Below are 11157 nucleotides of genomic sequence, written 5' to 3'. Positions count from 1 at the left end.
ATGAGCAGCATGTCAACTATTGAGCAGGTACACATTTTCCTACGTAGGAAAATTCATGCATCTAGTGAAAGACTCTTAAATCTAAATTCGTTATTCTTAAAAAAAGTGCATTACAACAATACCAAGTAAGTATAAGTAAATGACTAAATCATACACTATGGGTGAGTCAAAGAGATCATACATTGCATTACAACCACCTCGAGTGCCCCTCTGCATTACTCAAGTACAGTACAGTATATCCCAGTGCCTTCCGTGGCATACAGAACTCATCTCGAGCGCCACGTCTTGACCACGCGAGGACCCAGCATTTCAGGGTACCAGGCATTCCCCAGACGACACGCCATAGCACTATCATATCAGGTAACTTCGGCTGATGAGGGCCAGGATCTCAGCCCTAGAAGAGTTCCCTTTGAGAAGCCCTGAATAAGGACATGTAGGGCTCATAGAGAAGGCTGGGGTGCAGCTGGTCCCGAAGGAAGGGGCTGTAGAGGTTGTCGATGGATGAGGCGGCTGACGTGACGGCCACTGGTAAGGTGGGTAGGTTTGGAAGGGACTGCAGGCTCGGGAACGTCGACAGGCTGGGTGACAACAGGCTGGAATTCGACTGTGAAGATATATAGCATTAATTACTGCCTTCTAAGTTTTCTATATAAAAATTCCGAAAGGCATACTCTGGGTCTTTTTGCACGAATAATTGTGAAACTGCATAGTTAGCGGATCCATTTCTCGGGTTATTGCCAGGCAAGTAATGGAATAGAACAACCGTAACATATAATGTAGAAGTGGCTGGCGAAGATGTTTTTTTTACATAAAAAATACTAACTTCCTTCACTGGCACCGTCATGTAATAATATCATAGCTTCCCTCTCGTTTGGAGTAACAAAAAGTGAATCCGCATGAAAACTTATTCGCATGTCCTTCAAAGGTGTGTGATTTTTTTCTTCCACGCTCAAAGGAAGGATGAAGTTACATTAGGGATAAATGGGAAATTCTGTATTTAAGGCATAAACCCGAGGCGGATCCGGGATCTTTCAAAGGAAAGGAGGGAGAGATGTTCCACAAGGGGGGGGGGGGGGGGGGCGGCAAACATCGAGGTCTCGTGTTAATGAGACTGGGGTTATGGAGGGGGTGACAGCTCTCCTAGTGGGGATTTTTAGGGTCTCAAAGGCCTGTTTTTAAGTATACTAATGCTGATTAATGCTGTAACAGGATCTCAGTAGTTAGTAGGAGTTTTAATATGAAAAAAACACATATATAAATTTGAATGGAAATTCGCCAATAACTAAAGGCACTTATAGCTTCAGGCGACTTTTTGTTATACTAACATAGCTAAATTTATTTTCACATTTCGGAACATGCTGTATTACTCTGTTCAGGGGACGCAATTTATCCCTCTAAGAGCTGCCTTCAATTCTTAGAATAAGTTCAAAGCAATCGAGGTAAAGTACGCACTTTAGTTTTCAGTTTTCCCAATGCCTTACCAGCCCCACTCTTCCTCGCGGCTTCATCATGTCCTCGACGTGAACCCTTACCTGTTCAGACGTGGAGTCGGAGTTACTCTGGGAGGTCTGGGTGAGGTCGTAGTACCGCATGCGTTGCTGAATTTCAGGTTCATTCGTGTTGAACTTGTAGATCAGTTTCGTCCCGTCAATGTGGAACAAAATCCCGCGCTTGTAATAAGTCCTGTAGGGATATTTGCACGTGTTAGTTATCTGGAGGCGTGGCAGTTTGAGAAAGATTGCAAAGGCACCGTCAGTCTAAATCGTCTTGTTTGAGCTTTATTAAGATCCCATCTTCCTCAAGAAAATACTACTAATAAAAAGATGATAAAAATAGAGAGAAAATAATGGAATAACTCCATCCTTGACATCACATTTTCACACAAAAAAAAAAAAAAAAAAAATATATATATATATACATAATGATAATTACAAACTCTCCCGCCTATCGCATCTATCGCCTAGTTCGTACGATAAGAACGCTCATGTCAGTGAAAAAAAGTAAGAAAAGGCCGAAAAAATCAGTTAGTCACTTCCCGACACGACTTGTATCCTGTGTTATATACGATGTTTTATCTAAACGATTGTGGTCTTCCTGCTAGTGGGAGCTGGCGACCCCCGCTGTCGCTTCTGGGTGAAGGAAAATTAACGCCGGTCTTGATACGGACGAAAAACCACGGTGCTTATCTCTGTGTGTGTTTTACGTTGAATTAGGATGGACGCTTAGAAACGTCACGAGGAAGGGGGGGGGGGGGGGGGCAAGGGCGTGACAGGAGTGAATGAACGTGACGTGGCGATAGAGAGAGGAAGATGGAGGGAACGAGAACGAGAGAAGAAAATAATTGGAGGGAGACGAAAAAAAGTAAACGAAGGGAATAAGAACTGGGCGAGAAAAGGGGAAGGAAAAACAACGAGACGAATGAATAAACGAAGGGGATAACAACGGGACAAGAAAATGAACGGAGGGGATAACGAGACGAAAAAAAATGAAAATAATAATAACGAAACAAAAAAAAATAAACGAAGGGAATAACAACGAAACAAAGAAAACAACAAAAAAACAAAAACAAATGAAGGGCATAACAAAGAGGTGAAACATAAATAAATAGATAAATGGAGGAGATAACAAATGAAACAAGACATACAACACGCTTAGAAGGATGTGGCCAGAAGTCCGAGGTCTGACTGATTATCATAGGATGAGGAAATGCATATCAAATGTGTGGCGATGTGCAAACATGCTAAGACCGACGGGGGTTATTTTATCTACTTATTTCGTCCAAATAAATCCTGCGACCATGCGGGAATACGCACAAGGCGCGGAGAGGAGGATCGTGCTCATGCAGGTCATGCGTTTGTAGAATGGTTTATAGGTAGAAGGTAACTTGTCTGTCTGTCTGGCTATATATCTGTCTGTAAGTCTGTCCGTCTGGATATATATCTGCCTTTAAGTCTGTCTCCCTCCCCTCTCTCTCTCTCTCTCTCTCTCTCTCTCTCTCTCTCTCTCTCTCTCTCTCTCTCTCTCTCTCTCTCTCTCTCTCTCTCTCTCTCTTTCTCTTTCTTTCTTTCTTTCTTTCTTTCCTTCTCTCTCTCTCTCTCTCTCTCTCTCTCTCTCTCTCTCTCTCTCTCTCTCTCTCTCTCTCTCTCTCTCTCTCTCTCTCTCTCTCTCCCCTTCCCTCCCTCCCTCGCTCCCTCACACAAACCCTCCTTGACTTACCTCATTCCCCTCGACATCTTCTCGTAATTCATGTTATTGTTCTTCCTGGCCATCCCCCACAGCTGGGCCACCATGTCAGACTCCATGATTCTGTAGTGGCTTGTATTAGTCGAAATGTTCCACGCACCAAGGATTATTACATACAGTACACCTTAACTGTTTCCCTCATGTTACTATTACTATCGTGCTGATGCTTACTGTGACCGTGCAGATCTACGTTATGATTATGATTTAGGGCAATCTATATAGGAGGCTACTGGTTCTCATGCTATATGTGGTCATCCTCATGCATGGTAAATAATAAATACAAATCTAAATATAATGAGGTATACATGCTTATCTAAGTTAATCACTTCAAAGTTTGATTCTAAACAGATAGGTTGTTTTAGATGGATAAAAATAGGGAATTAGGGGATGGATGAAGAATTATGGGAATAGGAAAGATAAGATGCGTGTGGAAAAAAAAAATGAATGAATTAGATAAAATATGGTAAGGATATGGTGTGCAGTGCGTCTTATCTCAGGAAATGAGAAACTGGCAACTCACCCCAATACCCTGAAGGACTCCGATCCGATTTTTTAAAATTTTTATTATCTTTTATTATTCTAATCAGCTGACACTTACTGCTCATATTTACAAGCGCTTTCTTAAAATCATATACAGTTCAGTTGTTGCTTTCCACTACTTCATTGCTTCTCTCTCGAAAAAGACTTGGCGAAACAGAGTGCTCCAGGCTGAGTTGCCAGTTTTTACTTTTCTGAGACTGGACGAACTATTTTTGAATTAAGCTGATATTTAGACAAAATATTAGATGAAAAGAAGAATAATAGCTAAATCGTTAGTTAATATGAGATACCCAACAAAGCACTTGAAATGAGGAAACCAAATTGCTAAATTGCTACACTAATATATATATATATATATATATATATATATATATATATATATTGCATCTAGTATACTGATGAGTCTACGTAGATATTACTATGACTGATAAAATAAAGGATAAAATGAAGACTAGAATATAGATGGTATAAAAGCCAGGTGAGTGGGTATGAGGAAATGAGGCTCTCAAAGAAGTGGGTATGAGAAGACATCTATTTGCGTCTCGAAGGCCTTACCTGAAGATGCCGGCGGGGCGGTCGAGCCAGCGGATGTAGATGGGTGAGTAGCGCGGGTTGTGGAGGAGGTCGAGGAGGAACCGCCACAGCAGGACACGCGAGCCGGGGCTGGGGGACACGCCGCTTCTGCCCGAGCTAGTGCCGCTGGCGGAGTCTGCGGGGAAGGACACGGGCGTCAGTGGGAAGTTTTCGGTTTGGTTGTTTGTTTCTACGTTTGGTTGTGTGTTTATTTGTTTATTTGTTTATTTGTCTGTTTAGTTATTCCTTTATTGGTGTTTATTTTTTATTTATTTTTGAGAATTTCGGTATTGAATCACTGGGTATTTTCTGTGCAGGGATTGCCACGCGGAGTCCTGCGAGTAGCAGCGCTTACCCGTGCCGAGGGCGGGGAGGTTGGGCGTGGTGGGCGTGGAGGGCGTGGAGGGCGTGAGCGGCTCGTGCAGCGACGACCTGGAGAGCGAGGAGGTGAAGCGCCGCTTGTCGTGGAGGGTGGGCGACGCCGGGAGGTCGCCCTTGGGAGAGGCCGGGTTGGAGGTCGAGGCCGAGGTGGTGGGGTGCAGGAGACGCGAGGGCGGCACCAGGCTCACTCCGCCGGCGCCCTCCTGAGGACGGGACAGACCGCGTTATTCAGGGTTCTCAAGGTTTGCCTTTGTATCTGATTCACTTCATACTTCAACCCTCACTGACACAATACCAAGTAAGTACTCACCTTGTCGAGCGAGAGGTCACTCGGCGCCAGGTCTTCCCCCAGGGGCGGTGCGGACCGGGGCGGGCTCGGAGGGTCACCGGAGAAGAAGGGACTGCCATGGGGGCGTGGCTGAGGCGGGGCGGAGGCGGGGGGCGTGCACCGCGAGGGGAAGGCCAGGTCGCTCTCGAGCGCGGCCGGCAGAGGCTCGCCCTTGAAGCGCTTGCTCACCTTCAGGATGGCGTCGAGGGGAGAGAAGGGGACGTTATGCTCATCCATTCGCTTTCCTTATCGTATAGAATTGAAAAGTAACTGACGAGGTTTTTATAAGATGGTTGAAATCATTATGCAATAGACAGGCGCTTGCGGGCTTATAAATTATATTATAATAGAGGAACACTAGCAGGTCTTTTACGATCTGTTTTCTATTAGCATTGGACTGGATGTTTACTAAACGTGATGGATAACAGGAGCATATTCTGTACATTTATTTGAACACATGTGGTAAGTTTCCTCAATTTGTTGTTTGATCAGTACTATCTCAGTTCAGCCATTCCTAATTCCATACATTTCCAACCTCTAACACAGGGAAAAATAGTATTCTGATAATACTCTACAACACCATAAATTCAACCAAGCATGACCCCGCGCAACACACAAAACACAGACCCAAAACTCAAGGCCGCCCTACGCAGCGACGTCCTCCAACACCCTCATACCTGTTCCTCAGCGAGCGAGGGCGAGGCGGCCGACCTCTTAGGCCCCGGAGAGCCCTCGACCTGCGTGGGCGTCGGGGGCGAGGACGAGCTGGCCGGGGGCGTGAAGGTGAACCTCTTGGGCTCCGACCGGAAGAAGCGCGATCGGTAGGACGCCGACGGTGGCAGGCGGGAGGCGGCCGGCGAGGAGGGCGCGGAGGAGCAGTCCACGCGCAAGGAGGTGATGTCCAGGTCCTCTGCCAGCTGGGGGAGAGGGCGCGGTCGGAATCAGCGACGATGTGAGAGATATGACGTAAATATGTGTGGCTGTATCTCTCTTTAGGCTAGGATTTTCTCTTATTTTCTTGGACGACGAATATCTTTACTTTTTGGACGATATATCTTATCAATAATCTTTATCTTCAGACTTTCTATTACTTCCAGGACGATATATTACATATTTTTTTTTTTTTTTTATTCTATGAAATAAAAAAATATATATATACATATACATATACATATGTACATATACATAATATTACATAAACGATCTTTATTCTAGGACTTTCCTCCTTAAAAAAAACATCCTGACGGACACCAGGCCCTCTCGATCTCACCTTCACCACCTCCTGGAGCTCCTGCGTGGGCACGTCGACGCAGCCGGTGTAGCAGAAGGAGAGGATGTAGCGGAGGTGGCGGGGTTGTGCGCCGCGAACAACCACGACCGGATGTTGGCCGACTGGCACGTTCTTCAGGGGGCAGAGGGGTGCGTTAATCAGGGGGGGCGGGGGTAGAGAGGTAGGTTATTCAAAGGGGAGGGGGGCAGAGGGGTGCGTTAATCAGGGGGGGAGGGGTAGAGAGGTAGGTTATTCGAAGGGGAGGGGCAGAGAGGGCAGAGAGGGGGGGGGGCAGAGAGGTACGTTCTTCAGGGGGGGGGGGGGGGCAGAGAGGTAAGTTGTTCAGAGGTATTTCTGTGTTGTGGAAGGGTACTGATGAGTCTAAGGGCTTTGTTCAAGAATGTGGAGTGGATTGCCTGAGTTAGGGGATAGGTTTGTATGTGTGTGTGTGTGTTTAATAATAACAATTATAATGGTAACAATAACAATGACAATAACAATAACAATAACAATAATAATAATAATAATAATAATAATAATAATAATAATAATAATAATAATAATAATAAACTGATAATGATAATAATAATAATGACAATGATAATAAATGAAAGCATCAGCGCCTCCAGCACCAACCTGCAGCACGGAGCGGAAGAAGGAGCTGGCGGCGGCGAGGACGATCCTGTGGGCGGGGAAGGAGGCGCCCTTGGTGGCCAGCGTGGCGTCGGCGGAGGCGGGGTCCTGCTCGAGGCGTGCCAGGTGCTGTGCCAGGTGGTTGCCGTGGCCCTCCCAGCGGACGCGGTACTCCTCCTCTGTCACGGGAGGGGTCGGCGTCGTCCACCTGCTGAAGGGGGGGTAGAGAGAGGGGGGAGGGGGTTACGTGTGTATTAAGATATTTCCTGCTTTTTTTTTTTTTTTTTTTCTAAGGGAGTGCATAAAAAGAGGGGTTTGTTTGTGTGTGAATATTTTTTTTTTTCTTCTTCTTCTTCTTTTTAAAGGGTTTTGGCGAACTCTATTACAAAAATTCTTAAATCTCGGTCTTATTATTATTATTATTATTTTTTTTTTTACTTTTTCTCTTTCTTGAAACTCATTCTTCCGTTCGGCATTTTTAAAAATCATCTTGTTTAATAGTTCGATTACGTTTTTTTTTTTTTGCAAAGTTTAATTCTTTTTGATTATTATTCTATTCTAATTTTATTCTCAAAAAGTCCTAAGGGTTTTTCTTTTCCTTTCACGTACATGAAATAATAAAAAAAATACCATCGGACTCCATCGATATTGAAAATAGTCCACATTTTTCTACACACTCAAAGAAAAATAAATACATAAAACAAAATCAAAATTCTCCCTCTTCTGGCAGTCTTATAAACACGTCTGAAAGTTTTGACCAAGAGAAGCATAGATGTTTTCCTGTGCCAAAAATCCATCTTTTAGGATTTCATTTTCTATCACTCTTATTTCATATTAACTAGTCATTTTTCCCTGAGAGTTCTGGAACATTTCTAGTTCTACATGGATTATTTTACATATATTTCTTTTACTGATATATTCCTCGGTTCTGTATATTTTTTCAAGATTTGTTATTCAGAGATTTTTCCTTTCTGATTTCTGCTCTCTCTTTCTTTCCTTTTAGTTTCAAAATCTTTCATCCATGTTTATAGTGCGTCCAGTCTCAGGAAATGCGAAACTGGCAACTCACCCGGATACTGGCGTACTCCGATTCGCTAAAATCTCTCTTTACTTGTAATCAGCTGATACTTAATGCTTATATTTATTTATGATTGGTATTTTAAAAGATAAATGCACATTAAATATCTATTGATTTACTTATATTTTATTTATTCATCTTTATTTTATCATTTATTGTATTCATTTATATATATATTTTTTTTTTCAAAAGAAACTTGACGAATCGGAGTACTCTGGAGTCTAAGGTGAGTTGCCAGGTTTTTCTTTTCCTGAGTTTGGGCAAACTATCACCTTCACTCTCTGCAGTTATCAGTTTCACTTGCATCATATTCGCCTGAAATCTTATCAACATCCCGTAATAAACATTACACAACATCACTAATTAAAGTACTTAACAAATAACTATTTTATTTTCAGTTATTCAATCAGAATTTGTTGTCAAGTATTCTCGTAAACTATAATCAGACAATTTAATTCAGTCTCTCAAATGTCGAGTTAGGATGCGTGCGTGTGTGTGGGGTTTATTTTGGTCACAGTCCCATGTCCAGTGGATATACCTACATACACGTAACACATATACATTTGCATATAAATATAAATATCTGAATATAATTGTGTATGTATGTGTGCATGTATGTATATAAATGTGTGTGTGTGTGTGTGTGTGTGTGTGTGTGTGTGTGTGTGTGTGTGTGTGTGTAATTCATGTCGAACAAGTTGCAAATAGAACAACGAAGGGAAGAACAAGAAAACACGAATATCCCGAAGGCCTTTTCGCTTCTTCGTGTCCTGAAGAAGCAATGCAGCGAAAAGGCCTTCGGGATAGACATACATATATTTATATTTATAATTTTGCAATCTCGGTGTGGATTTCACTGCGATTTACTGAGTCTCAGGAACCGAAGTCTATACTGAGGCTATTCAAGAACGACATGCGGCTGCTATCAACAAGAGCAGTAGCTGGTGAGGTGTCTTAGCTCCACTTGACACCTCCTGCGTACAGGTTAAGTCGTAAACGCACGCACACACACATGTACGTACACACACATCAACATACACATACGCAAACACACACGCACACCAAACAAAGGACGCCGCCTGGCATTTAAAACCCTATTAGACGGAAGACTCTCCATTAATGTGAATCATCGAGAATACTTGTGTTATTTCCATCTTGTAAGCAGAGATTATTTTTCTTCGTGAGTAGTACATGGCGACAAAAGTGTTTTCCTGTTCGTGATGACAGAAGCGCCGCCACGTCCTACACAGGATGACTGTCGCGTGATAACAGGGTAACATCATACCCACTCACTTGCTCTCGTCTCCTTCCACACCTAAAGCCCCTCACTCTTGCGAAATGTAGTCTTCGGTGTCTTTTGTTCATTACCGCCTTTTAGATTATGCGGCGGGGTAGAGGCACGTTGCAGCAGAGGGGAGGGGCGTGGCGGCCCATAAGTGTAAACATGCGTATCCGAGAAATGAAAGATTTGCAATTATGAATGCAAATGGAATGGAATGTACTCAGCGCCGATTCGTGGCTCCACCTATAGTTCGTACCAAGACAAGAAGACCGGGCGGGAAGCTCAACTAAATGCCGTCTCATTCTTTAGGGTAAATCAAAAGGAAAATAAAGTATTTGAGTTCGATGATTACACAAAATGGATACTTTAACAGATATCGAAAGATGGGGAGACATGCGACATTATAACGACAAAGGCTACGCGACACATACATATATTTCTTTTCCTTCTTTCTCGTAAGAAGTCGTCTCAGCTGTATGTAGGTATGTGGACATGCTCGAAGAGAGACAGGAAAATGCGTCACTGTGTAGGAGGAAATTCTTAGAGTGAGCCACTGCCACTCTACAAGGCAGTCGAACTTTGCTTTGGTAACACACTATAAAGTACGAATTTCTGTTTCTTATTTCATGGACATAAATGGAGAGAGACGGGGGGGGGAGGGAGGGAGACAGAGAGAGAGAGAGAGAGAGAGAGAGAGAGAGAGAGAGAGAGAGAGAGAGAGAGAAAGAGAGAGGGAGGGAGGGAGGGAGACAGAGAGAGAGAGACAGAGAGGGAGAGAAAAGTTACGTACAACTAAAGGGGAATATATGCTTAAAAAAAACGTCTGTGTATGAACGAAATTCAAGTTCTTTAAAGTAAGCAAGACAAAAAAAAACGAAGACCGTACAAATTCCCCAAAACAGCTATTGTTCGGAACGATGGAACCTGTCTCACGGAATTTTAGTCTCGTTTTGTTTGTGAGTTAATGAACGTGATCGATTTCTCAATCGAAGTAAATGTAATCATGATCCAGCGGAATAATTTATTCTGAATTCCATTGCGTATTGCAGTCCTGAATAAGAATCGGAGACACTGATTTCAAAGAATTCTAAAGAATTTCGAGATTTTTACAAACTTTCAGATCCTATACCAGATTCAACACCAAAAGAAATTGTCAAGTAAGATGTAACCATTGCAGTCTTAGTGTCATATCTGCCGTTTCCACCTGAAAATTCTGGGGCATGCTGAGCATACATATGCATACACATATATATGTATACGTAATATACATACATACATACATATGTGTGTATGTATATATATACATATATATATTTATCTGTGTATTTTGTACAAATGGATATAAACACAACACAACTCTCTCTCTCTCTCTCTCTCTCTCTCTCTCTCTCTCTCTCTCTCTCTCTCTCTCTCTCTCTCTCTCTCTCTCTCTCTCTCTCTCTCTCTCTCTGCGTTCATGCGTGCGTGTGTAACTCAACCAATGCGAGGAAGGCCCCTCGAGCCGCTCTCCCGCGCCAGACGAAGAGCGTCTTGCGGCCCCGTGGCAGCCAGGCGAAGGATCGGGCCGAGGGAGCGCAGTGCCGTGGGTGTCTTGCGGAAGTGGGAACACTCCATGCGCATTTCCGGAGTTGGGGCAGCCGGCCTTTGTCTCTCGCCCCGGCAACCTACACTTTACTTTCCTCCTCCTTCTCCTCCTTCTCCTCCTTCTCCTCTTTCTCCTCCTTCTCCTCATTCTCCTCCTTTTCCTCTTTCTTCTCCTTCTCCTCTTTTTCCTCCTCCTCCTCAGGGTCCTACACTCTTTTACTACAGCGATCTCCTGTCCTCGAGGT

General features: G+C 43.5%; 2 protein-coding genes across 2 annotated transcripts; both read right to left on the bottom strand.

Annotated features, from left to right (window-relative positions):
- Window positions 1-394: 394 nt before the first annotated feature.
- On the bottom strand, window positions 395-3302 carry LOC125028773 (ETS domain-containing transcription factor ets-5-like). Its single transcript, XM_047618256.1, has 4 exons — window positions 3217-3302; window positions 1533-1683; window positions 1089-1169; window positions 395-604 (listed from the first exon to the last, which is right to left on the bottom strand). The coding sequence occupies exons 1-4, from the start codon at window positions 3300-3302 to the stop codon at window positions 395-397; spliced, it is 528 nt and encodes a 175-aa protein (XP_047474212.1).
- Window positions 3303-3410: 108 nt separating this feature from the next.
- On the bottom strand, window positions 3411-10948 carry LOC125028772 (proline-rich protein 36-like). Its single transcript, XM_047618255.1, has 9 exons — window positions 10807-10948; window positions 10443-10532; window positions 6972-7147; window positions 6336-6467; window positions 5743-5982; window positions 5048-5254; window positions 4712-4940; window positions 4339-4492; window positions 3411-3429 (listed from the first exon to the last, which is right to left on the bottom strand). Exons 1-9 carry the CDS (start codon window positions 10946-10948, stop codon window positions 3411-3413), a joined length of 1389 nt encoding a protein of 462 aa, XP_047474211.1.
- Window positions 10949-11157: the final 209 nt, after the last annotated feature.

Source organism: Penaeus chinensis, chromosome 9, assembly GCF_019202785.1.
Source record: "Penaeus chinensis breed Huanghai No. 1 chromosome 9, ASM1920278v2, whole genome shotgun sequence".
Lineage (NCBI taxonomy): Eukaryota > Metazoa > Arthropoda > Malacostraca > Decapoda > Penaeidae > Penaeus > Penaeus chinensis.
The sequence above is the reverse complement of the archived record's forward strand: the minus strand, read 5'-3'. Positions and strand labels throughout refer to the sequence as shown.

Bases quoted from the DNA above. Each gene is read 5' to 3' on its own strand.
- LOC125028773 (XM_047618256.1), bottom strand. From the start codon at position 3,302: ATGGAGTCTGACATGGTGGCCCAGCTGTGGGGGATGGCCAGGAAGAAC. The intron at 1,684-3,216 runs GTAAGTCAAGGA...ATATCCCTACAG, and splicing joins AAGATGTCGAGGGGAATGAG to GACTTATTACAAGCGCGGGA. The intron at 605-1,088 runs GTTTGCCGCCCC...ATATCTTCACAG, and splicing joins CATTAACACGAGACCTCGAT to TCGAATTCCAGCCTGTTGTC.
- LOC125028772 (XM_047618255.1), bottom strand. From the start codon at position 10,948: ATGCGCATGGAGTGTTCCCACTTCCGCAAGACACCCACGGCACTGCGC. The intron at 7,148-10,442 runs GTTTGTAAAAAT...CTCCCGTGACAG, and splicing joins ATCTGGTATAGGATCTGAAA to AGGAGGAGTACCGCGTCCGC. The intron at 6,468-6,971 runs GTTGGTGCTGGA...TGCCCCCTGAAG, and splicing joins TCTTCCGCTCCGTGCTGCAG to AACGTGCCAGTCGGCCAACA.